This window comes from Nelumbo lutea, chromosome 2 (genome assembly GCF_056320005.1).
Source record: "Nelumbo lutea isolate HS-2025 chromosome 2, American lotus-T2T, whole genome shotgun sequence".
In the NCBI taxonomy this organism is placed as follows: Eukaryota; Viridiplantae; Streptophyta; class Magnoliopsida; order Proteales; family Nelumbonaceae; genus Nelumbo; species Nelumbo lutea.
In genome coordinates, this window is record NC_142685.1 from 38,348,130 (window position 1) to 38,374,846 (window position 26,717).

General features: G+C 39.7%; 1 protein-coding gene across 16 annotated transcripts in view; it reads right to left on the reverse strand.

Annotated features, from left to right (window-relative positions):
• Window positions 1-531: 531 nt before the first annotated feature.
• The window catches only part of LOC148869961 (uncharacterized), a 57,701-nt gene continuing 31,515 nt past the window's right edge, over window positions 532-26,717 (reverse strand). For 15 of the 16 annotated variants that reach the window (XM_088967499.1, XM_088967512.1, XM_088967508.1 and 12 more), the window contains exons 10-15: window positions 6,110-6,229; window positions 5,842-5,962; window positions 5,580-5,736; window positions 2,460-2,532; window positions 1,651-1,778; window positions 532-801 (exon numbers count right to left, since the gene is read on the reverse strand). In XM_088967499.1, the coding sequence (XP_088823625.1) occupies window positions 679-801; window positions 1,651-1,778; window positions 2,460-2,532; window positions 5,580-5,736; window positions 5,842-5,962; window positions 6,110-6,229 (722 nt within the window). In that variant the 3' untranslated portion in view covers window positions 532-678. Of the gene's footprint in view, window positions 802-1,650; window positions 1,779-2,459; window positions 2,538-5,579; window positions 5,737-5,841; window positions 5,963-6,109; window positions 6,230-26,717 lie in introns of all 16 variants that reach the window. The other variant, XM_088967503.1, reaches the window with a different exon arrangement.

A 26,717-nucleotide genomic window follows, 5' to 3' on the forward strand; every position in this document is an offset into this window, starting at 1 on the left:
TGTATCTTCACTTCTAAATATTTTAGTATTTTACTTGAAGGATCACGAGGCCTAATAAGAGACATTGTCATCTACAAAACATTAGGGGTGTCAATGGACAAGTTTTGGGTTGGCCTTAGACCAAATCAAAATCAATTTAGACAGATTGGATGTACCAATGAGACATGGTACATTGAACCAGTCTAGACTTAATGGTTCAAAGTATTTATTGGATTGGATTGGACCTGGTCCATTCATAATGGATTGGACCTGGTCCATTCCATTGATAAGAGTGTCAATGGACCAGGTTTAGGTTGGAACCAATCTAAACTAAAACCAATTTGAACAGGTTGGATGGTCCAAACATTAAATTAGACCGGTCCAAATTGGTCCAAAGTATTCATTGGATTGGATTGGACCTGGTCCATCTGTAATGGGCTCATATTGAACCATATTGGATTGGACCAAACCTAGTCCAATAAACACCCCTAGGCCATAGATTATGTCCTAACTAAAACTTAAATAAACAAGATATATAATAAATGAAAGAAATAAAAACCAAACAATGGAACTCCTGAGTTTATTCATTTCAAAAGTACATGGACCCAATTACACATCCAGAAGCTAATTTGGCTGGGCGTTTTACATTCAAATCAATGGTGAATCCCTGACAAGCATTACATTTAACTTGAGCAAGATCTATGACAATGCTTGAGCCATGATTGAACGATGGGACAACTGCTGCTCATAAAGATCCTGAAAAATGCGATACTTGGCATCATGGTACTTCTTCACCTTCGGGTCTTCTGAAGGATGGATGACCTGACAATAGTTGAAACATATAAGCCCAGTTACGATTAAAAAATATAAAATAGTTACGATTATTCATGGCATATGTCTCAAAATTTTTCAACCATAGCTTTTAGTTCAAATACTAAGAATAATTCCTGTAATCTATGGATATTTGCACCGCCGGGGGGGGCGGGGGGGGAGTCAGGTCTCAAAATCTTTCCAACCCAAAATCTCAAGGTACTATGACAAAACTGTACAATCATTAAAAATATAAAGCTGTATACTCACTGAGAGCATAACAGTACTTTTTAGTACCCTATTCAAGTTCCTTCAATAAAACATTTAATAATCTTGCCAAATTCATTAAGTATTTGCAGATGATGCAAAGTCACATGTATTTATGGTTTCCATTTAGAGAATTTTGCCTTCTGATATTGGACGATCTTCTCAACAGTCCCTTCAATGTATTACTCTCTTGATAAAATTGTTCCTAGACTACCAAAGTATTTGAACCATTATGATACTGTCATAGCACAGTGACAACTCAAGGATTCTTTGGAGGACTACTAATAGCGTGGATCTTACTGATACAAATGCCTCATATTCAACTCACCATTGTGTTTAATTTGAGGGCTATATCCAGAAGGAATCATATATGCAGAGAAAGTTTTGATATACAAAGAATTGACCCATTTAAATGGTAAGAACAAAACCAAATACATTTGGACAATGAAAAGATTTTTTTTCCAAGAGTTAAGATCATTAGAATCGAAGTACCAGAATAATTTAAAGCTTCAGCTTGAGGAATCCAGCCATACATATTTTTCATTTGCTCCAAAATAATTGGAAAATATATCCAATAGTATATTTGGTTCATACCTGACCAGCTGCATTCAGTGCCTTCACGGCTTCATCAACACTAGAGTACTTCTTTGCAGCAACAGCACCAAGAATGGCAGCACCCAGAAGAACAGATTCACTTTCTCTTGGAAGAACAATTGGACAACCTGTATTTTTCATGGATCAGGATTCTCTCAGGTTTTGTCCATGAACGGTAATAATAGGAATCTCAGAATCTATGCCCACCAGTGCATCATGCAACTTTAGCATGACTGTTTTTCCCAACAATAATGAAAGAGCCTCAGAGTTGGTTATAAATAAATAAAACAAAGAAATAACAAATAAAAATTTTGGAAATTGAAAGTAAAAATCTTCATGTATCTCTTGTGAACTAGGATGCTTCACCCTAAAATTCAATCAGTATATGAAAACTACATAAAAACAAATAATACTTCGTTGTTATGCACTTTTCCTTTTTACCTATTTATTGATAATTGGACCATAGTTATTTTTCAAGACCTAATTAATTTGTTAATATCTCATTTTCTATCATGGATCAGCTAAGATATCCCATATAGGCAAAGAAAACTGGACTGGTAAAAGCTACACCGTTGGGTCAGAAAACATTCAGGAGTTGACTAAACTAAAACTGCGTTCTAAGAAGCTTTCTTACAATATTCAGGCTATAAGAGTCATCTGAAAGTTGATTTCTCCTCGGACTATTTACTAATGGATGTCAAAGCTAATGCACCCCATACACACACACACACACACAGATAGAAAGATAGATAGATGGATAGATAAATAGAGAGAGAGAGAGAGAGAGAGAGAGAGAGAGAGAGAGAGACCAATGATATCTGCATGCTGTTGAATGTACAAAGGGTTCGTGGAAGGCCCACCACATGCAAGAAGTATGTCAATCTGTACTTGGAAAGAGAAATAAGAAAAAAAAATAAGTTCACAAGGCAGGAATATTAAAAAAAAACATCGAATTCACCTAAAAAATGATAACAAATAAGCACACAGCAATGATATCATGTAAAGAATTCAGTTTTAAATCACAATTATACCTAAAAGGTCTTATCAGGACAATATTTACATGAAACAAGATGTATATAGAAAAGCACAATTAACCTAGATTGGGGGCTACAAAATTGCAATGGGTCTGGAACCCCCCAGCTCTCGACATGGTTTTTGTTCAAAGTATCGAGATCTAATGTTGTATAAACCACCTCAAGACCATTAATATTGTAGAAAAGAAATCATCATGATCAGATGAGTTTTAACCATCTGATTGGTGAATTTTCTTTTCTGGGATTTATTGAGCTTTGAGGAACTGAACCACTACCCAAAATCAGATCCTTAAACATGAACAGCTTGCATCTATGGAGTATTAGACACATTTCAGCTATAATACAGTGTATATAATACATAGTACGAAAATACTCCCGAGTCCCACAAAAGAGAAATATTTTAAGCATCTGGACCAGGCCAGGCAATGCAGGCCTGTGCAGAAATGATCATCCCCCCTAATCCACATCATGGATACCAACCAACTAAATAATAATGTAGTAAGTATGACCCTCAATTGATTAGTCAACATAGCTGTCAAGGTGCCGAGGAAAAGCTAGGCAATAAAGGAGTGCCTAGTCAAATGGATTAAAAAAACTAAATCCTAGGGTAACTCCCTACGTTTCATAGCAAACAGAAACGACTTTTATGACTCTAAAAAAATAGTCTAAAGTATACTTCAAAAGCCTCTTAAGAAACCCTAGTTTGATTCCCAATGCAACAAAGAAAGTCTGCAAAATAGCAGCTTCCCAATTCAGCTAGAATATTCTCTATGCACTAGAGAGTTCCAATCAATCTAGGACTCTCCTAGTTTATCTCATCCTCACTGGAACCTACCTGTTTCCTAGTGGATTTAGAGAACCTGGTGAGAGAGGGAGTTTGAATATATTGGGACCCATAGGAGTCTAGTTTGAACCAACACTTAGGTCCCCTAAGTGTATGATACACTAAGGCTGAAGTCTATCCTAGCTCAAGGAGAACCAATTAAGTTGAGCTTACAGTTAACTTAGGCCCGTTAATATCATATGTCAGTATTTTCAGGCTCTGACACCCCTCAAATCCCAAACTGTTGGTTCAAATTCAAATATGTCCATCAAGTACTTGGGTCTAATAGACACTTGCAACATAATCCTTCTGCTATTAATATCCAACACTAATAATAGGGAGGAATTTATTCCCCACTCTAATAAAATCAATATCATGCTTTCTACCATGATGGAATCATGGGAAAAACGTTTTGCAAACTCATTTCAAAAATAAACTATTTATCAATATACTAAATACATTTTGTAAAACTAAAACCAATACCGAATCTGAATCAATTTGAAACACAACCAGCAGATTTAGGTATCCATTAGAGAAGCCATAGCCAGGTATTGACCTGGTTGGCATATCAAAAGTAGACTAGTCCAAGATCCTATAGAGTACCATTATCAAGTCTGAGGGCCATATGCAACGATCTAAATACTCCATAAATCGAAAAGTCCAGAAGTTATTTGAAAGTGGTTTGGTTTAGTGTTTCAGAAATACCTACACTAATACCTTGGGTATAACCTAAGCAGGTAAGACAAACTACTCCTTCCCTCAAGGCAGTATAAGTGTGTCAACCTTGCCAAGATAAACTACACAAGTCCATCCATTATTTGAAAGCATTTAGTCCACATACTGACTATGATTATCTTTAAACATTTTCAAGATAATAATAACCCTAAAATGCAGATCAAGAGCTAATTCATAAAAAGACACCAAACAATAGATGTCACCATACAAGAAAATGAACTTTTATTCATAACGAAAGTTTTTTACATCATATATTGGATTCTAAGGACATACATTGTCCGACATATTCATCAAATGAAGTTAAAACGAAAAAAAAGCTCAAAAAACACAATAGAGCAGTAGAGCCTTTGTTTTAATCCAAGGAAAAAAGACAATATAATGAAAAGAAGAGGTGGAGTCCCTATTTTCCCAAAAGAAAAGAAGAAACAAAGAGGGAAGAAGAGGAAGAAGAAAACATGCGTTGGTTGCTCTTTTGTGTTGATCAGATAAAATCTTCATTTGCTTATTGGTTCAGGTTTTGAAGCCTCCGACAAATAATAAAATAATAGAAAAGAAACTAGTATCGTGAAATATGGAAATATTATGAACCAGCAAAAAGAATAATTTAATATAAGTGTATATATTATAATATTATAAGAATGCAGCATAATATTGAATATTTTGAGTGGAAAATGTTTATAAACAAACTTATAATAATCAATGAATAATACTGAATTTTCAAAGACCCGATTCTATGTGATAATTTTATGACATAGGTTATGATGGAATAGTAGAACCTAAGTAGGATGAACCATAAGAACAGAAGTTGCAAAGAACTAGGAAGATGTTTCTGAAGGTAATGAAGTTAGGGGTGTCAATGTGAGTCCATTATAAATGGACCAATCCAATCCAATGAATATTATGGACCAGTCCAATTCATGTCTGGACAATCCAATCTGTTCAAATCCATTTTGGTTTAGATTGGTTTCAACCCAACCAGGTCCATTGACACCTATATTCTTGTCTTATATCAACGGACCAGATTTTGGCTTAATCCAACCTAATCCAATATAAAATTATTACGGACGGACGAGGTCCAATCCAATCAAATAAATATTTTGGACCGGATTGGTCTAATCCAATATATATGTCTTGTGGTCCATCCAATCCATCCAAATTGATATTGAATTGGGGACCCCGTCCAATCCAAAACCGGTCCATTGACACCCTCATTTGAAGTTATGAAACCTCCTAGAAAGAATAAAATAACTAAATTCCAGAACAAAATAGGATGCAGAATGACAAAACCACCCAAAAAGGTCAATTAACCATTAATAAAATAAAAAGCATATTCTTACTTTGTGCCCATAGGAATTGCAATGCTCTACAATGTGGCGTGTGCCATATGCAATACCTTGCACTGTAGCAAGGTATAGAAGAGCCAGCTGTTTCTCACTTGTGTCAAGTGTTAAGCCAGATATCATCCCTTTTGCTTTTGGGTCTGCAATGGGTGACCTGAGACATTGAAATTGAAAGGATATCATACACTGATGGTTCAGAACCATGTTTCGTCATTATTAACTGAAACATTATATCACTCTATCAATGGACTGACTATACCTTTTCCCATGGAAGTCAGGAAGGACATGTATATCTTTGGTCAATGCAGCAAGAAAAGGAACTTCCATGTCATGCATCATTGATTCTAAGATTCTATTTAGCAGTTCAAACAGTGAAGTACCTGGAATATATGGAGAAATAAATGAGGGATCAAACTGATACTTTTAGAAATATACAAAAACTATCAGTAGGAAAAGGATAATCAACTCTATATTAAATTCTTAATAACATTTATCAATTAAAACAATATGACAAGAGTAAAACTTACTTTGATAAGCAGCACGATTTGCAAGACGAGGAGAAGCAACATGATTCTCAACTATATAATCCAATAAAGCACCAGTTGCACTCTGGCCCCCTTCTGTAAGCCAGAACTCTGGTACCAATGCTGAAGATATAAAAAGTAGCAACAATGTTAATAGTCACTTATTTCCATACTTAGCAATGCTTGAATGAATGACATAGCCTTAGTAGCAAAAATGACAGAATAATTTTGATTGAAACTGGATATAAGTTGGCAGCAGACAAAACAATTTTCAAATTCCATGGGTTTATAGATACACCTTTTGGTAAATTGAAAGCATAACAAGAGAGTTAAATGTTACCTTCAAATGGGTGAGAAGAACAGCAAATGGGATGGTCAATGCTTTAGCTAAGCAGGGGGCTACTAGACAACAATTGTTTTATTCTCTGTTTCAAAGCAAGGTTCAAAGTATCAATACACCCCAATATGGTTGAAGGGGTGTATCAGTACTTTGTACCTAATGTATTATATTTTTTTTAGTTTTTTTTCAAAATTTTAGGGGTTATTTTAATGTTATTTAACTATTAAAATTACTGTTTCCTTAATATACCTTAAAAAAGTTGTATCGGCCACCTGCCAATATGATATGATACACCTGATACAGGTGATACGGGGCACATCGTGTCAATACTTTGAACTATGCTTCAAAGGGATGGATATTAATCCCACCTTGAATCCTCAAATTGCTTTTAATAAAATGTTTTTAATGATCAAAAGAACAAACCAATTCAGGCAAACAGCTGGCTATTTCATACATTTATTAGGGCCAAAATATTACTTCATTCTACCACTTAGGGGCATGAAAATTCTAACCTGAGCATACTCATATCTAGACCCTTTCACTTGAATCAGACATGGTTATTGGTCAGAATGATATCCTAGTTTTCTGTGAGGGGGACAGTAGAGATGGTGTGGAAAACTTGAAGTTGGTAGTGAATCTATTTGAGAGGGTCTCTAACATGAAGATTAACTGGAATAAAAGTGTATTGGTCAGAATTAATGTGCATGAAGATTTATTGGGGGATATGGCAACTTATCTGGGTTGTGAGAAAGGAAATTGGCCGATCAAGTACCTAGGGTTACCACTTGGTGATAACCCTAAATCTTTTGAGTTTAGGAATCTAGTGGTGGAAAGGTTTAAGAAGTTAGCTGAGCAGAAGACAAATTACATTTCTTTAGGTGGGGGGGTAACATTGATCAAATCTACCTTAGCTAACCTTCTTATCTGTTTTATGTTGGTTTTTAGGATACCCTAGGCTGTCGTGAGAAAGCTGGAAAAAGATCATGGGAGATTTTTTGTGGGAACCTGGGGAAGGGAAGAAAGATCATTTGCTTAGGTGGGAGAAGGTGTCGAATTGAGAAATGTCCATGACCAGGAGGATCTAGCATCCTCAGAATGCATATCTGGATGTTGAGCTTGAAGCGAAGAAAACAGATCTACCACCTGACCCAGCTCCCAATCATTCAAATTTCTTCTAAAAGTTAAGAAGGCTAGATGATGGAGATTCAGATTGACTCTGACGAAAGGCTAGACGAGAGGATGAAATCTCTCAATGCAAGCTTGAATGGAAGGTTCGTTGGAACGAATATGAAGGAGAATGAGGTGGTCACCTGGGCCTTCCTCAAATGGAGTAAGGACAGAGTTTTGGCACTGGAAGGCTGAACGGGGGGTTTGTTCTTGTTTACGTTCCATGGAAGGAAGGATGCAGAGTGAGTTTTGGAGTCAAAAGCTAAGATGAGTAGGGTTGTGACTTACGATTGACCTGGTGGTTTCCAATAGAAGGCCTTCTACAAGAAGGCAAAAGGAGGAGGGCAATGTGGATTGGAGTTCTTGGAATCCTCCTGCATGCATAGAGTGATGCTTCCTTCAGGGTGATTGGGGATGCCTGTGGTAAATTTCTATTTGTTGACGAACGGAACAGAAACTTGGAGAAGATCAATGCCACAAAAATTTTGGTGGAGATTGATCAAATCTCTGCCATTCAAGGGTGCTTAGTTCTAGGCTTCACTGGTGAGAAATATGAACCGAGAATTTTTGTCAATGTAGAAAGACTGGGCTGAATGGGCCCTAATATTTGTTTTATGTTTAAGTAGTGTTCTATCTGTTTTATGAGTTAATGAGCCTGTTAACCTCTTTTTAATTTCTTTTAAGTTCTTGCTCTGCTGGCCGCCCACTTAAAGGGAAGACTTATAATTTGCATAATTGATTAAGATTAATAAAAGATTAGTGAAGGGAGAGAGGTATCCATCGAACTCTCTTCTTCTTCTCCATCTTCTTCTTTAATTCTGCTGTTAATTTCTTTTCTCTCCCACTTTTCTTATTTTTTATCAGTTTTATAGCAGATTTGAAAGACTGATTCACATTTTGGTATCAGAGCAGTTCTTCCTCCTCTTTTCTTTTTCTTTTTTTCCCATACACCCTTCCATTAGAAGAGTGTATGGAGAGATAAGTTGCTGATCAATCAAAGGACTATTTTCCTAGCTGGTAGAGGGTTTGGAGAGTTAGAATTTGGCCGAAAATTGAGAAGAATTGGAGCTGTAATTTTTCTGCCCAAAACCCTAGCCAACTAGAGAGATTTCAAGTTGTAGGTTAAGGAGAAGGATTGGGTGTGGCACTTAGGGCTTGGGAGGTGTAGTTTGATCTCCAGAAGTGTGCGGTTGAGATTTGAAGAAGGTTGGGAAGCTCTGGTAGGAGCGACTACTTCTTCTCTCTTCCTCCCCAACAGCCAGGTGTAGTGAAACCCAAGTTTTTGAATCTCCAGGACTGTACTGACCTCAGTTAGGTCTATAAAGACTGGAAAACTAGTTTTTTTTTATCAATGAAGCAATCTGGAAGTGAAATGAAGCAGAAGCCGGTATCTGGGGTTGGTCTGGTAGATTCCTTTTTTACTAGAGTGACCACAATTAAACTAGATGGAACCAATTATCTAGCCTAGGCACAGTCCATACGGATTTATGTTTGCAGTAGAGGTAAACTAGGGTATCTCACAAGTAGTAAGGTGAAACTTGCAGAGACAGACCCTGCATATGAGAAATGGATGTTTGAGTTATGGTGAAACGATGGCAGGAAATCGATATTATGGAGACAATTGTATGGGAGAGTACAAAAGACGTAGAGACATTTAGAAAATTGGTGGAACAAAATAGGGTGTTTGAGTTTCTCACAGGACTCAACCCTGAGTTCGACATTACTAGGTAGAACATCCTAGCCAAAGATGATGTAACTCTTGCTCAAGCATATGCTATGATAAGTAGTGAAGAGAGTAGGCGGCAAGTACAGTTACAGGGACCACCTACAGAACACTTTACACATGCGAGAATAAAGCTGAAGGGGCCGATTGAGAAGAAGTAAGTAATATGTGAAAATTCCAAAAAGCCAAAGCATACTAAGGACACTTGTTAGAAACTTCATCCAAATCTTCTTGTGGACAGGTTTCGGAACAACAACTTTAAGAAGAATGGTAAGACTAGGAAGCCTAAGAATGTTAATGTTCCCACACTGCCCGAGGGTGGAAATAAGGAAAGTGAAGAAAGATCAGCTATGGAACAACTGGCAAAAGTAAAGGTAGAGTTTGAAAAGTATGGGAGGTTACTTGATCACTTGGAGACCACTGTTTCGGCATCTTTACCTCATCATCCACATTTTCTCACTTAGGTACTCGTGCTTCTACAAATACTGCTACGATTTAAGGTAATCATAAAATCCCTTGGATTATTGACTCTGGTGCATCAGACCATATGACCAGTTTATCTAACCTCTTTTGTTCATATTGACCCCTCTCTGGTAAAGAGAAGATATCCCTTGCTGATGAGTCTTTTGCACCCATCTTTGGCAAAGGAGATATCAAGGCCTCTGGCACATTTGTTTTATCCTTTGTCCTTCATGTCTCCAAGCTTAATGCCAACCTTTTATTTGTTAATACCTTGACTAAATCCATGAACTGTAGCATAACCTTTTTTTCCTACCCATTATGTTTTTTAGGGCCTAAAATCCCAAAGGACGATTGGGAGTGGCCATGAGGAAAATAGAATATACTTGTTGGACACACCTGATAGGAGTCTTGGACCACCTAATGGAGTTGCTTTGGAGTCTGTTTTGTCAGAGTCTATTGATAGAGTCATGTTATGTCATTTACGATTTGGTCATTTACCTTTTCCTACCTTGAGTCATTTGTTTCCCGATATGTTTAAGGGAGTGTCTTTATCGAGCCTTCATTGTGAGTCTTGTGAACTTGCAAAGCATTGTAGACATTTTATTCAGTAAGCAATAAAAGATCTATTTCTCCTTTTCATATTATGCACTCTGATGTGTAGGGGCCATATCATTTGCCTGCTATGGTCTATGGGGAGTTACAAGTATTTTATCCTCTTCATTGATGATTATTCTCACTATACTTGGATTTATCTCATGAGATCCCGGGATGAAGTACCAACTATTGTGCAAAAGATTCATGAACTTATCCTTACCTAGTTTAACACCTAGATCAAAATATTCCAGTCTAATAATGCTAAGGAATATTTTGACAAGAACCTTTCATCCTACTTTGAGACCTTTAGGGTTATTCATTAGAGTTCTTGTTCCTACACTCCACAACATAATGGAATAGTGGAAAGGAAGAACCGCCATGTGGTTGAGGTTGCTAGATGCCTCCTTTTTGTATCTCATGATCCTATTAAATTTTGGGGGATGCTATGCCTTCCTGGGTTCTAGGCTTCAAGGCCCTGTTTAGCCTTCTCTTTTCGGATGTGGATCTCTTTTCTCTTCCTATCCGAGTTTTTGGGTGCACCTACTATGTACATGTTCATAATCATCAGAGACACAAATTTGAGCCTAAGGCACATAAGTACATTTTTCTAAGATATGCCTCCATACATAAGGGATATTGTTGTTTCGATCCGGTTCGTGGCACCCGCTTTGTCTTTAAGGATGTCACATTTGCTGAGTCTATTCCTTTCTTTAGTATTCCTCCTAAGGGGGAGCATCCTAAGGAACCATTTGCTATGTCTCCAGCTATTCCTCTTCCAGTTCCTTTTGAATCTTCTATTGAGTCATCTTCTACCGTTGCCTCTCCTTCCATTGTGTCTACCTCACATGTTCTTGCTCCCCCTCCTCCCCAACTCATCGTCCTATATTTTCCTCACATCCTATTCTCCAAAGGTGGTACCAAAGACAGATTTAAGTATGGGCAAGTTGTTTCCATTCCTTCATCAGAGCCTCTTACACCTCCCATCACTACTGAGGTACAAGTCAGCCTTCCTCTGACCCACCTGCTACCTTCTCGGAACCTTCCTATTGCCCCCTTCGCAAAGGCAAGCGGAAGTGTACAACACATTATATCTCTAAGCATTTGTCCTATAACCTTCTATCCCCTATCTACTATTCTTTACCGGTCTCTATTTCTACCCATGTTATTCCCAAGTCTGTACCAAAAGCCTTGTCCAAAACTGAATTGAGGGATGCTATGATGACTGAGCTAGATGCTTTGCATAAGAACCATACCTGGGATATTGTAGACTTTCCTGAAGGGAAGGAACCAGTGGGTTGTAAATGGGTATTCACTATCAAATATCATTTTGATGGCACTACTGAGAGGTTTAAGGCTCGATTGGTTGCTAAGGGTTACACTCAGATGCATGATATTGATTACCTTGAAACTTTTGCTCATGTGGCTAAAATGACTTTGGTTCGAGTTTTTGTCTCTAGCCATTACTTTTGGTTGGCCCCTTCACCCGTTTGATGTTAAAAATGCCTTCTTGAATTGAGACCTACATGAAGAGGTCTATATTTCTTTACCTCCAGGGGTGTATGGAAAGGAAATGCAAGGGAAGGTGTGTAAATTGAAGATGTCTCTTTATGGTCTCAAATAGTCCCCTATAGCCTAGTTTCAGAGATGTAGAGCTGCTCTTGTTTCTTTTGGTTATGCACAGACTCAATCTGACCATACTTTGTTTGTGAAGAGAAGTAACTCTTTGGTGACTTTTCTGATTGTTTATGTTGATGACATTGTGATTACGGCTAATCACACTCAAGAAGTGATTAAGCTCAAAAGATTCCTCAACACTGGATTTGAGATAAAAGATTTGGGGGATCTCAGATATTTCTTGGGAATTGAAGTTGCTAGATCTAAGGACGGTATCTTCATTTCTCAACGCAAGTATGTTCTTGATCTCCTTGCAAAGACTAGCAAACTTGCTGCTAAACCGGCTTCCACCCCTATAGACCTAAACCATAAGCTTTCTACTACTGATGGTGAACTATTGACTAATAGGGGAGTGTTCTAGAGACTACTCGGGAAGCTATTATATCTCTGCATGATTCGGCCAAATACTTCCTATACAGTAAGTGTTATTAGTCAATTTATGCATTCTCCCAGAGATGCACATTTACTAGCTGCAGAATGAGTTTTGTGCTACTTGGAAGGCACTCCAGGGAAAGGTATTCTATTTGCCAAGCATGGACACATGAAGCTAGAGGCATACACTGATGCTAACTAGGCTGGATGTATTGATGATAGGAGATCCACCTTAGGATATTGTGCTTTGGTGGCAAGAAACATTGTCTCATGGAGAAGTAAGAAACAGTCTATATTTTCCAGATCCTCAGTTAAAGCTGAGTATAGGGAAATGACACATGGAGTGTTAGAATTATTGTGATTGAGATCACTTTTGGGAGAGTTGGGTATTGACTATGAAAAGCCAATGATGCTCTACTGTGACAACTAGGAAGCTATGAACATTGCACATAATCCTGTTTAGCATGACAGAACTAAGCATATAGAGGTTGATAGACATTTCATACGGGAGGGAGTTGCTTCAGGGGAAGTTTGCTTGCCATTTATTGCTTCAGAAGATTAGTTGGCTGATTTTTTATCCAAAGGTGTTACCAAAAGGAAAGCTAACACACTATATAAGCAAGTTAGGCATGATTGACATCTATGTTCAACTTGAGGGGGAGTGTAAAGAGATTGGGTCAAATGGGCCCTAATATTTGAGTAGTCGTACACGACTATAGAGACTCTTTAGGTTTTGAACAGAAAATAAAAGAGAAGAAGAAAAAGAGAAGAAGAGAAGAAGAGAGATAAAGAAGGAGCACTCGTGGGAGAAGCTTTGAAAGAAGAGAATGGTTGGAGTGCTTAAAACAGCTGCCCCACTCCTTAATTTATATACATAGTTTCCTAATTGTAAAAGAACTTTAATGCTTACATGGCAATAAAAGATAAGATTAAAATAAAACTAATCCTAGATAAGATAGAATAAAACTTACCATACTAGGAAAGCTGATCCTAATCAATTAAATCTAAGTACATCTCAAGGTGTCACACGAGTTCTCTTAATGTGGGGTCCACAGTTTCCTACACTCCCCCTTAAGTTGGGTAGTAGATATTTGTCATTCCCAACTTGCATAGATCTTCTAACTTCTTTCTTGAAACAGCCTTGGTGAGAAGGTCTACAAGCTGCATGTCAGAGGTGATGTAGGGAAGGCATACTTCTTGAGATGTAACCCTTTCTCTGATAAAATGCCGGTCCACTTCGATATGCTTGGTTCTGTCGTGTTGTACTGGATTATGGGCTATATTGATGGCAGCCTAATTATCACAGTACAACATTAGGGATTTCTCATAAACAATACCCAATTCCTCAAGTAATGATCTTCAACCATAGAATCTCAGCCACACCATTTGCCATGGACCTACATTCAGCTTCAGCACTTGAACGAGAAACAACACTTTGTTTCTTACTCTTCCAGGAGACCAGATTACCTCCTACAAAGGCACAATATCCAGAGGTAGATCTTCGGTCATCAACACACCCAGCCTAATCAACATCTGTGTAGACTTCTATCTTCATGTGGTCATTTTTCTAGAACAAAATGCCTCTGCTTGGGGACCTCTTCAAATATGCTAATATCCTTTCAATTGTAAGGAGGTGAGTAGTTCTAGGAGAGTACATATAATGACTAACTACACTGACTGCATAATTGGTGTCAGGTCTTGTGAGGCAAAGATAGAGAAGCTTTCCAACTAACCGTTAAAACATAGCTTTATCTTCAATAGGCTCTCCACCCTCTGCACTAATCCTGTGGTTCTGTTCAATAGGTGTGTCCGTAGGCTTAACTCCCAACTTTCCTGTTTCTTCTAGCAGATCAAGAACATACTTTCGTCGAGAGACAAAAATCCCATGCTTGGATCTAGCTACCTCAATGCCCAAGAAGTACCGTAATTCCCCCAAATCTTTTACCTCAAACTCTTGATGGAGTTTCTTAAGAGACTCAATTTCACTAGTATCACTCCCGGTTATTACAATATCGTCCACATACACTGCAAGCAAGGTTACGGAGGAACCCACTCTCTTAATAAACAAGGTGTGGTCTAACTAAGCCTACACATGTCCAAACCTATCGAGGGCTCGTCTGAATCTATCAAACCATGCTCTGGGGGACTGTTTTAGTCCATATAGAGCTTTGTTCAACCGACAAACATTTCCTGTCTCCGTACCATAAAATCTTGGAGGCAACTGCACGTAAACTTCTTCCTGCAAGTCTCCATTGAGAAAGGTATTTTTAACATTCATTTGATACAATGGCCAAGAGTAACTAATTGCAAGAGATAATTGTTAGACAGTTTTGTATGCCCTTAGCTTCAATCAAATTGATGTACTTTATGAGTTTATTGTAAATGAATAAAAGTGCATATTTGATTCATGTTCCCTTGGTATGTTTCTGTGTAATACCCTTAAACTGGACACTTAATGAAACTCGTGTTAGTTTAGAATGTTCACAGCCAGTGGGTCGGTCTGGGGAGACCTATCCTGACAAGGCTGACACTATGGTGCCACCAAGTCGGTTGGGGTGGCTTGTCTCAGCTACCCTGGACCTTGGAGATTGATTGGCAAAACTGGAAAGTTACACCCGACCCCTAGACTCGATTATGATACTGCACTAGGCGTCGGATTGGACTGTCTTTGATGTACCAATCAGTGAGATCCTTAGTGGGGGTCAAAACCTGGGTATGTTGGGACAGTCTGAGAATTCATCTGAGTGGGTGATCGTAGTGACAGGATCAGCCCCTTTGTCGGACAAAGGTAATGATCGGGGATGCACTCTCACTGATGGAAACCAAGACTGCCGGCAGCCGATTTCAATCGTTGAGATTTGTTTTTGCAAAATATATTTTATATGAGATATAAGAGTATATATATTATGCTTTCGAAATGTTTGCAAAAGGTTTTAATTCCCGGGATCCATATTTGAGAGAGTGCAACACCGTTCCTTGCAGCCGAGGGAGAGGTCCTCTCTTGTCGGGCAGTGTATGATCATTATGGGCTGAGAGGTTGAGTGTAAGGCCATTGAGGATAATACCTTATGGGCTAATCTTGCATCTGCCCACAGGGACCACTTAGGGTAAGTGTTGGGCCCATAGAGCCCATCTGATGGGTTTCAGGGGGTGCACTGTCCATAACAGTGTATTCGGCCAGGCCTTGTAACAAAGGCTGGGCTGAATCCATGTGGCTGATGTGTAGATCAATGTTTGGGTCCCACGCCATACAAGGAAGCCCAACTGGGCAGCAGTTTGGAAGGCTTAATGAATACATAACCCTAAATGGGCCTTAGGCTCATTTCGAACTGGGCTAATTTGATTAAGTCTTTAAGGGGCGAATTCTGAGATAAGATCAGATGATAGGATTGGGCCCACACCCTATCCACTCAGAGAGTCCAAGATCTAAATGAGATTTAGATTTGGAAACTTCCTAATTAGATTAGGAACTGGCTGATCTAATCTGCAGATAAGATAAGGATTATCCCTTATCTTAAAGGGACTTCTAATCTAGATATGATTTGGGTTACCAACTCCTAATGGGATTAGGAGCTGATCCCTTTAAGTCTGTAAAAGGAAGAGGGGGCGGCAGCCTTTAGACACAACATCCAACAGACTCAAGTCTTGTCTTTAGAGCTGAGATCACAGAGGAGAGAATTCTGCACCCTAGAAATTCTTTCTAGCCGCCTCCTTCCTGTAGCCACCGCCTATAGTAGTTCGATCTCCATTGCTTGGGAGAAATCAAGATCAGATCTTCATTCCAATCTTTTGGAGAAAAGATTGGTAGGAGTTGTATTCACTAGCCGCCCAGGTGATTCTTGGGAAGAATCAAGTTCTTAGGAAGGACACTGCTGATTCTGCTCCACCTTGCACTGCGCCATCTTCAGTGGGAGCAGATTTTGGTTTCTACCTTGGGCGTGAACACCTCTATTGAGAGATGTTTCTCTGTATCAGGTATCATCTCTCTCTCCTCCTTTTGGTTCAGATCTGGTTCAGTTTATGGTTCAAGAATGATCCTTGAAGATATGATTTTCTAAATAGGGAATTCGATTCCCAGTTGAAGGGAAAGAAAAATTTTTGAAATTCGCCCCCTTTATTCCGTAATCTTGGGCGTCCATATGATGGATTTCCTATCCCTTCAATAATAGTACTCTGATAGTGGTCATCTTTGCTACTGGTGTAAAAGTTGTAAATCCTTTTGCAACTAATCGGGCCTTATACCTTTCAACAGAACCATCAGCATTATGTTTCACAGTGAATATTCATTACATTCAACCGGTTTCTTTCCTTTAGGTTAATCAACTATCTCCCAGGTATTGTTTCTGATGAAGGCATCCACTTCTACTTTTATTGCATCTTTCCATTCTGGTATTTCCAATGCTTACTGTATTGTTCTGGGAATGGGAATATCAGCAATGGATGCGAGAAAAGACTTGTAGGAGGGAGACAAATGATCATAGGATAGGAACTGAGAAATGCAGTGAGTTGTAGTGCAATGGCGTTTGCCTTTACGGACTGCTATGGGGAGATCAAGGTCACTAAATGAAGGTGAAAGCTCCATGGTTGGATGTCTCTCATCTGTAGTATCTGTGGTACCTAGATATGGATCTGCAGAAGGAACTAGGGCTACTGTGGTACTTGGATCTGGATTTGTAGAAGGAACTGGGGCTACTGTGGTACCGGGATCTGGATCTGTAGAGGGAACTGGAATTGGCCTGCACTGTTAATGTCCAAAATCGACCTGTCTTCATCGTCTGTGATAGACTCTCACATCCTTGCATCTTTTATCAAGGTATAAAAGGGTAAATGGAGTTTTCATGTCAAGAACTTGTGAGGGAATCCGATTGATGAGATAAACAGCTGTAAGAACAGCATCCCCCTAGAAACGTATAGGCACATTTGAGGTAAACATAATGCCTCTAATTACATCCAATATGTGTCTATTCTTTATTTCAGCATCCCTATTCTGTTGTGGTGTATGTGGGCAGGTACTTTGATGGATAATCCCATGATCAAGCATGTAGGAGGCTAATGGGTTTGCAAAAAATTCTTTTGCATTATTTTATCTAAAAATTTTAATTTTGACCCCAAATTGGGTTAAAATCATTTGATGAAAGATTTGGGTTAATACTGGAACCTCATCTCGAGAATGCATAAGGTAAACCCAAGAAAATCGAGTGTAATCATCAACAAATAATAGGAAATATCTGTACCCCCCCCGGTGGCAGTGGTATGATAGGGTCCCAAAACATCAGTATGCACAATTTCAAAAGGAATATTGCTTCTGTTATTACTTAATAAGTAGTCTTGCAATGTTTTGCAAGCTCACAACTTTTCAAAGCCTGAAAGGATAAGTGGCCCAATCTATTATGCCAAAGCATCACCTGATCAACAGACTGAGAAACAAAGGATTTCCCTGTTTACTATCTTCCATTTGTCTCACGACCAGTCCCAATCACCTTCCTTGTTTCCAGATCCTAAAAAACACATTAGTCAGAAAAAAAAGGTTACTGAACAATTCTGCCCTTTTGTGATGCTACTAACTAAGAGCAAGTTAGTATTAAGCTTAGGAACATGCAGGACAAAGGATAGTGAAATTGCATCAAACAACTTGATGTCTCCTTTGGCCAGAAATAGGAACAAGGGATCCATCAGCAATGAACGCTTTGTCTTTACTAGAAGATAAATGATAGGTAGAGAAAAGTGATGGCAAGCCGGTCATATGGTCAAATGCACCTGAATCTATTATCCAAGAATGTTCTGTATTACCTGGAGCTGAAGCATGATAAGTTGAGGCCCGATTACCTGATTGAGCAAAAGATGAGGTTGAAGGAGCTGATGATGGCTAAGGAGATGATACTGAATTATTGACTTCACTTTCTAATTGTGTCAGAGCAGCTCGGGCAGCAGCTAGGGTATCAAGAGGGGTACCTCTTGAAGTCGTTGAGGCTGCACTATCAGTGTTGACAGCCATATTGGCATTACCCTTTTTGTTTCTGAGTTTTGCTAGAACTAGATGTGGATGCAACTTCCAACAAGTGTCTTTGGTGTGTTTAGGTTTCTTGCAATGTTCACAAACTAGGTCCTTTTTAGCCTCTTTCTTCATATCCCTTTCCTTATCTCCCCCTGGCTTGGGTTTAACTGCTGCTAGGGCAGATTCAAAAGGTTGCTGTTGTAACATAACCTTTCTCCTAGTCTCTTCAATATGCACTAGGGAATAGGTATGAGATAGAGTCACACTTTCTCTTGTCAATAGTTGTTGTCTTACAAATATCATATTCAGAATTTAGACCAGCCAAGAACTCAAATACTCTGTTAGTTTCAATTTGCTTTCTATAAGTTTGTGCATCTTTCTGACTCTCCCATTCAATTGTCTCAAGGTGGTCAATCTCATGCCATAGGGAGTTTAGGGTTGAGAAATAAACAGAGACCTGTTTCTCCCCTTGTCTGAGATTTTTGACCCCACATTTCAGCTCATAAGCCCTAGCAACATTAAGGGGCTGAGAGTAGGTTTCTTTCACAACATCCCAAATTTCTTTAGTTGTTTTTGCCCATAAGTAATTTCGGCTTATGTGTGGCTGGATAGAGTTGCACAGCCATGTCATCACCAAATAATTTTCTTGAATCTGCTTAGCATAAGTGGGATCCTCCTTGGTTGGTTCCTTCACATCTCCCAACAAATAGTTCGGCTTTCCTCTTCCCCCAGTGGCCATCATGGCTGATTGGGCCCACTCTAAGTAGTTTGAATCATCAAATTTTACAGTTGTAATCTGGAAGGTGTTTTCAGCAATGCTGCCTGAACCAGCCCCAAAAACACCCTCCCCTTGGCTTTTAAACTCCATTAGAATGCTTCCTAATTACTGTACCAATTGACCTACTGGGTCTGTAGCAGGTAACAGGAGGGTTCTGATTCAGAAACCCTAATTTTGTGACAGTCGGCCTATTGAGACTGAACTATATCAGTCTTGTTAAAAAACAAAAAAACTACTGGATCTTCCAAAGAGCAAAGGAAAAAAATCAAGGGAGACAAATTTGATTACCTCCTTGAAGCAATAACAGCTCTGAAACTTGAGGGTTTTCTCTTAAACCCTAAAAAAAAATGCAGAAAGGAAGGGTTTTTTTTCTTAACCATACCTCTTATATCAAGAGATCCTTGCTGCTGATTTCTGGTAAGGCTTGAAAACTTACCAGAAAATTCTGAGAAACTCCGATCTTGATAATCAACTTCAGTCTTGCATAGAAGAAACCGATCTTGAACCAGAATTCTTTTGAAACTTTGATCGCCACCTCTAGTCTTGATCAAGAACTGATATTGATCCTCTTCTCTTCCTCTGATTCTTCCTGGTTATCAAAGATCTGATCCAATCTTTGGACTGCTGTTGTAGATAACCTCCAAGAATCAGCCGAAGGGTGCTTTCTCTATTCTTCCAGCCCTAGGAAGTTCTCATGTGGTTGGCTGGATCAAACTCACATGAGAAGCCCTAAATTTGGCTCTGATACCAAGTAGTCATACAAGACTACAGAGACTCTTCAGGTTTTGAATAGAAAATAAAAGATAATAAGAAAAAGAGAAGAAAAGAGATAGAGAAGGAGCACTCGTGGGAGAAGCTTTGAAAGAAGAGAATGGTTGGAGTGCTTAAAGCAGCCGCCCCACTCCTTAATTTATATACGTAGTTTCCTAATTGTAAAAGAACTTTAATGCTTACATGGCAATTGTTAGAATGCTCGAGTCAGGGGTATTTTGGTCATTCTGGTTTATCTGCTTGAGAGTGAAGGGTCTATTGTATCTGAGTTTAAGTTATGTGTCCCATCTATTATGAGGGACAAAATGGTCTTTCTTGTAACTCTATGATTTTGAATAAATACAAGTGGGTCGGCTAGGGGAGTTGGAGTTTTTAACTTTCTTCTAGTCTGGCCAATCCTTTTTCTTCTTTCTCCTTTCTTTCTTCTTCTCTACTTCGACCTAGAATCTACTAGGGTTTACTTACATGGTATCAGAACAGTAAGGTCGTATTCTCCTTTCTGTTAGTCTCATTCTTTCTTGTTGCTGTTCTCTTTCTGGGTTTGCCGCCAACTCTCACGGTAATCTTTATTTTTCGGCTGACTTGAGTGGAGGTTCAATAAGGGGCTGAAAAGGAGCTGTCGTTTTGTGGGCCTTGAGGTGAGAATGCCTCCGGTCGCTGTCATGGTGGTCGTTGAAGTGGTATACTAAACCCTCTATTCAGTGTACGAAGAGGGCTGAATATGGATAGGTATGAACACTGCTGTCGTGTGTTCAAGTAAGGGACCGTGAATGTTTTTTTTGCTTCAAAAGTTGGTTGTTGTGGAGCTTGGTGTGACTGATATGCATATCAGTCGTTTTCCTCTGCATTTTTTTCCTCATATGTGTGCTGAAAGAAGAGTTGTCGACTGCTGAAGTTCACGACAGCAATGGTGTGGTGGTGATTGTGTCGTGGTGATTGGTGTGTCTATGATTCTAAATACTTAAAAGTGGACTCCTAGACCTTGTGTGTAATCAGTTCTGCAGTATGAAGAATGAGTGTTCGATGTAATGACTGAGTGATTTCAGCCTTAGTGTGTTGATGGTGAATGGTTCTGCAGTTTGCAGTCCAGGTGTTTGATGTGATGACTGAGTGATTTCAGCCTTAGTGTGTGGTGTGTAATGTGCATTTGAAGAAGTTGGAGTTGGTGTGTTATAAGTGAGATAAGTCTTGTGAAAGTGTGTGAGGTTGTGTTGTATATTTGAAGGTGAAATAATTAAGATGACTTCATTTGAAGATGGGAATGACAACAAAACAGGTGTCATGCTTTCTCCAGACTGTCTAAGTGTTCAAATGACATCCATCAAATTGAATGGTGAGAATTATGTACCATGGGAAAAATCTGTGGAGGTGTTCTTGAAGGCCAAGATGAAGGTAAAACATGTGAGAGAGGAGAAACCTCTCTCTGATTCCCCTGGGTTCAGTGACTGGGAACAAGAAGATGCACATATAATGATATGGCTCTGGAACAGCATGGAACCAAAGATTAGTGTGAACTTCATGTTCCTAGATACAACTAAGGAAATCTGGGATCATGCTAAGAAGTTGTACTCTGGACAAGACAATACAACTAGGGTGTATCAGTTGTACCAAGAGTACTTCAATTTGAAGCAAGGGAGTCAAAGCTTAGAAGTGTACTATGCAAGTTTGAGGAACATCCGTAATGAGCTCAATGTGTATCACCCTCTAACATCAGATGTTCAGATCCAACAACAGCAACGTGAGCAGCTTGATGTGACAAGAATTCTTGTGGGTTTGAAGGCTGAGTATGAGCCTGTCAGAGCACAAATATTGGGGGGATCTGCTCTCCCCTCACTTGAAGAAGTTTTTGCCCGTCTTAAGAGGACATCCATTGAGTCGGTAGAACATTCTTCTCTCTCTGATAGATCTGGTTTGGTAGTGACTAAAGGGGGTAGTCGTGGGAATAGAAGTGGTTGTGGCAGTAGTGGACTCCCAAGCAACCGTGGTGGTCACATGTTTAGCCGGGTTGGTGGCTGGATTGGAGGTCGGAACTCAGGGGGAGGCCGTGGAAAAGGAAGGAGTAATGCCCAGAGAAAGTGTACACATTGTGGTTTAGAGGGGCACACAGTTAATTTTTGCTATGATTTGCGTGGTCCACCCAACACTTGGGCTAACCATGCTATGACTAAGAGTAGTGGCACAATTACTGAAAGCCAGCAAACTGGCCCAATCCCCTCCAGATCTGCTTGTGCTTCTGGGAGGAAAATGGTGAATGTACCGCGTGTAGTATATGAGCAATTCCTTCAAACATCTCAGCAGAACACCACTACACTAGCTCATTCAGGTATGGCTTGCTTAGCTTCCAAAGCCTCTCACTGGATCATTGACTCCAGAGCCTCGGACCATATGTCTGGGACTCTTGATGTATTTTCTTCCCTTTCTCGCTCCTCCACATCTCAAACAGTTACACTTGCTAATGGTTCTACATCTCCTATCTGTGGTGTTGGTGATGTTGATCTCTCCTCCTTGTCTTTATCATTTGTTTTATATGACCCTAAGTTCCCTTTTAACCTTATGTCTGTTAGTATATTAACCAAGTCTCTTAATTGCTTTGTAACCTTCTATCCTTCTTCTTGTGTGTTTTAGGATTTGAAGACGGGGAGGAAGATTGGTGGAGGGCATGAAGCAGGTGGATTGTATTACCTTGATGGTGGTGGCCCTCCAATAGCCTTTCAGTCATCTCTTACTCCTCTTCAATGGCACTGCAGACTTGGTCATCCTTCTCTCAAGACTCTGAAGTTGTTGGTTCCTTCCTTGAGTCATCTTTCATCGTTAGATTGTGAGTCATGTCAATTGGGAAAACATCATAGAGTCTCATTTAGTCCAAGAGTTGATAGTCGTGTCTCAAGTCCTTTTTCTTTAGTTCATTCTGATGTATGGGGTCCAATTAAAGTGGTGTTATACAATGGGTATAAGTACTTTGTAATCTTTGTTGATGACTTTTCAAGGATGACATGGATTTATCTTATGAAAGACCGTAGTGAATTATTCTCTATTTTTCAAAAATTTTATGCTGAAATACGCACTCAATTTGGTGTTTGTTAACTGGTATATTATATGTACTGTACACGGGCTTAGTACCCGCAGGGGTATTTTCGTAGTTCTGTATACATTTTGTTATGTACGGCCAAAACAGTATAAATAGATAGCTTCACTTGACTGAAGCTAAGTTTTGTTGAGGCCTTAACTCAATTGCCTCTTATTCTTCTTCCTCTTCTCCTTCTTTCTTCTTCTTTTCTCCTTCTTCTTTTCTTCTTCTTCTTGGTCTCTTGCTCAACATGGTATCAGAGCAGGTTCGTCCATGCCTAGAAAACAACTAGCTGAGATCTCTCTCCTCAGCTGCAAAGGAGTTATAGAACTGATGCTCGAAGACAAGGAAGAGGAAGCTTTCCTAGTGCTGCGGTTAGTCTCCACTGTCGAGTAGGGCTCTGCTACAAGTATGCTGACTGTTCAACTTCCTAGCACAGAAAAAAGGTTCGGCTACATGTTTTTTTGCTAGTAACTCGATTGCTTTGGCTAAGAGGACTGTAGAAATCCATCCCAGATGTTCGAAGGAAGGCTCTGACCTGAAGGGAAATTCGAGTTCATGATTGATGACTATGCTGCCTATTGTTGGTACTGAGATTTTTTTTTCTTTCTCTTCCTATTTATGGCTTCTTGCATGACTATTAATGCTCCAGAATCTGAGTAGGGACTGTTCCCCTTCCTCCGATTGTATGTTGCCCTAGTCTGCACTCTAAGAAGCTGTTGATGAACCCTAGAACTTGAGTGATTGTTCGGCTGCCCTGGAAAGTGGATATCAGCCGATTAGGTGTGGTGAATCACCACTCGTATTTCTGCTCCTACTGTGACTTTTTTTTTGGCTGAGAAGCTGTATCAAGGTTGTGAACTGTAGGTCTTTCAGACCTGGTTACACTGCATGTGCAGTTCGTATAGTGTTTTGTGGACTCCTACACAGTGTAGGTGATAAACCCTAGTACTGCAGTTGCAGTGTTTGTGCTTGGTTCTCTGTGGGGCCGAAAATCAGCAAGTGTCCTGTTGTGGACTGTTGCATCTCTATAAGACTGTTTTGGTTTTGTGTATTTCTAAACTGAAGAATCATGAGTAGTGAAGATTCAGCTACATCCGAAATCTCCACAATGCTGAATGGAATGAGTGGGAATAGTGATCTATCCTTCCCTATGGCTGTTGTTCCTCTTGACGGGTTAAACTATCTAGAGTGGTCAAGGGGGATCAAACTATACATAACTGCAAGGGGAAAAGTAGGTTACATAAATGGAAGAATCAAAGAACCACCTTCTGAAAATGCAAAACATGGTAAATGGGATCAGGAGAATAGTATGGTTATGTCGTGGCTTTTGATCTCCATGCAACCGCAAATAAGGAAGAACTTCATGTGGGCTGAAACTGCAAATGAGATATGGGATCAGGCAAAGTCCACCTATTCTGAACTTCGACACTATGCCAAAATTTATCAACTGCAAGCAGCTTCATCTACTTGTAAACAAGGGGAAAGGAGTTTATCAGTTTATTACTCTGATCTGACAACTGTTTGGAAGGAGCTGGACCATTACCAGAACATTGAGTGGAAGTGTGAGGAAGATGCAAAATTGTATAAGAAACTTGTCTCACAGCAAAGGGTGTTTGCCTTTTTACATGGTCTCAATCCTATCTATGAACCCATCAGAGTACAAATTCTAAGTTCAAAGGATATTCCTTCAATTCAGGAGGTCTATGCTCTTGTCCAGTCTGAAGAGAGCAGAAGGAACTTGATGAACAACACCGGAGGGAATGCAATTGTGTTGGTAGCAAAGGGGGGTCCCTCTACTAGTGGTGGACCTTCTTTCAAGAGAGGAGATCTCCAGAAGAAAGCAGAAGATAAGGAAAAATTGTGGTGCACTAATTGTCAGAAGCCCCGGCACACCAAAGATACTTGTTGGGATCTCCATGGGAAACCAAAGTGGGCTCAGGATTTACCTAAGAAGCAAGGTTCAGATGGTATTAGATGACCCGGGCAGCAAGGTACCAAGAAACATCACATGGCCAATATGGTTACTCGGGAGAATCAGCCCTCCACCTCCACTATGACTCAACCACCTCATGACCAACATAACTACTCTGGATCCAACCCAAGAGAGGATATTGTCAACTCCTTCCGTGACCATTTGGAGTTTTATGGTAGAACAATTCGCCAGATGGATGATCCTCCCACCACCTCTTTTGCATCCACATCAGGTAATCCTGCCACAGCTTTCCATGTTGCTTCTCACGACCTTGACTCTCCATGGATCATTGATTCTGGAGCATCAAAACACGACCGGTATGTCCTCTTTCTTCCAAACTTATCACCCCCTTTCCGGAAGAGATAAAGTGAGACTAGCTGATGGATCATACTCTCCCATAGTTGGTCAAGGAACTCTCTCTCTTCCCCTTGGCCTTACTCTTTCTAATGTTCTTCATGTTCCAAAATTTCCTATGAATCTGTTTTCAGTCAGTAGTGTTACAGATTCCTTAAATTGTTCCGTGACTTTTTTCCCTTTCTATTGTGTGATTCAGGATCTGGCCTCGGGGAGGACGATTAGTAGAGGTCGTATGGTTGATGAACTCTATATGCTGGAGAATACGGCTGGCCTTCTTGTTACAGAGTCTATGAGTCAGTTCAAAAAGAGTAAAATGTATTTATGGCATTGTCGTTTGGGTCACTTGTCTTTTGAGTCGTTGAAAGTTGTTTTCCCAGAAATGTGTAAGTCCATGACTGTTTCCAACTTTTCTTGTCAAACATGTCAATTAAGCAAGCATTGTAGAACTCAATTTCCTCAAAGAAATAGTAAATCTGAGTTTCCTTTTCACATTGTGCATTCGGATGTGTGGGGCCCTATTACTTTACCTTTTGAGAGTGGCTACAAGTACTTTATTACCTTCATTGACGATTATTCCAGATACACTTGGGTATATCCAATGTGAACCCATGAGGAAGTACAAAAAATTATCCAAGATTTTCAGTGGATGGCCTTCACCCAATTTCAAACCGAAATTCAAATATTTCAATCGGACAATGCAAAAGAGTTTTTTCATAGTGACCTCACGGAGTTCTTTGATTCACATGGCTCTCTTCACCGGAGCTCTTGTGCCCGCACACCACAACAAAATGGTGTGGCTGAACGGAAGAACCGTCACCTTCTTGAAGTGGCACGGGGTTTACTACTTCACATGAATGTTCCCAGACGTTTTTGGCTTGAGGCTGTCCTTTGTTCTACATACCTCATTAACCGAATGCCCTCTCGTTGGTTAGAGTACAAAGCTCCACATCAGCTTCTCTTTCCTAAGGCCCCTCTTCTTTCTATTCCTCCCCGTGTTTTTGGTTGTCGGTGTTTTGTCCAAAACCTTTCCCCCACTCGGGAAAAATTGGGCTCTCGTGCTATCCCATGTATATTTCTTGGCTACTCATTCTCTTAGAAATGGTATCGTTGCTTTGATCCTGTTTCACGGAAATTCTATGTCTCCATGGATGTTACTTTCTTTGAGGATGAGCCCTTCTTTCCTGTTTCTCCTCAGGGGGAGTGTAGGTATGAGGAGAAACTGATTCAACTTCCTCCTCTTCATACTCCTCCTTCTCCCCTTCCTCCTTCTGATCCTCCACCTTTCCGTGTTTTTTCTCGTCGTCGTAAAGGCCAATCAGGTTCAAAAGCTTAGGAG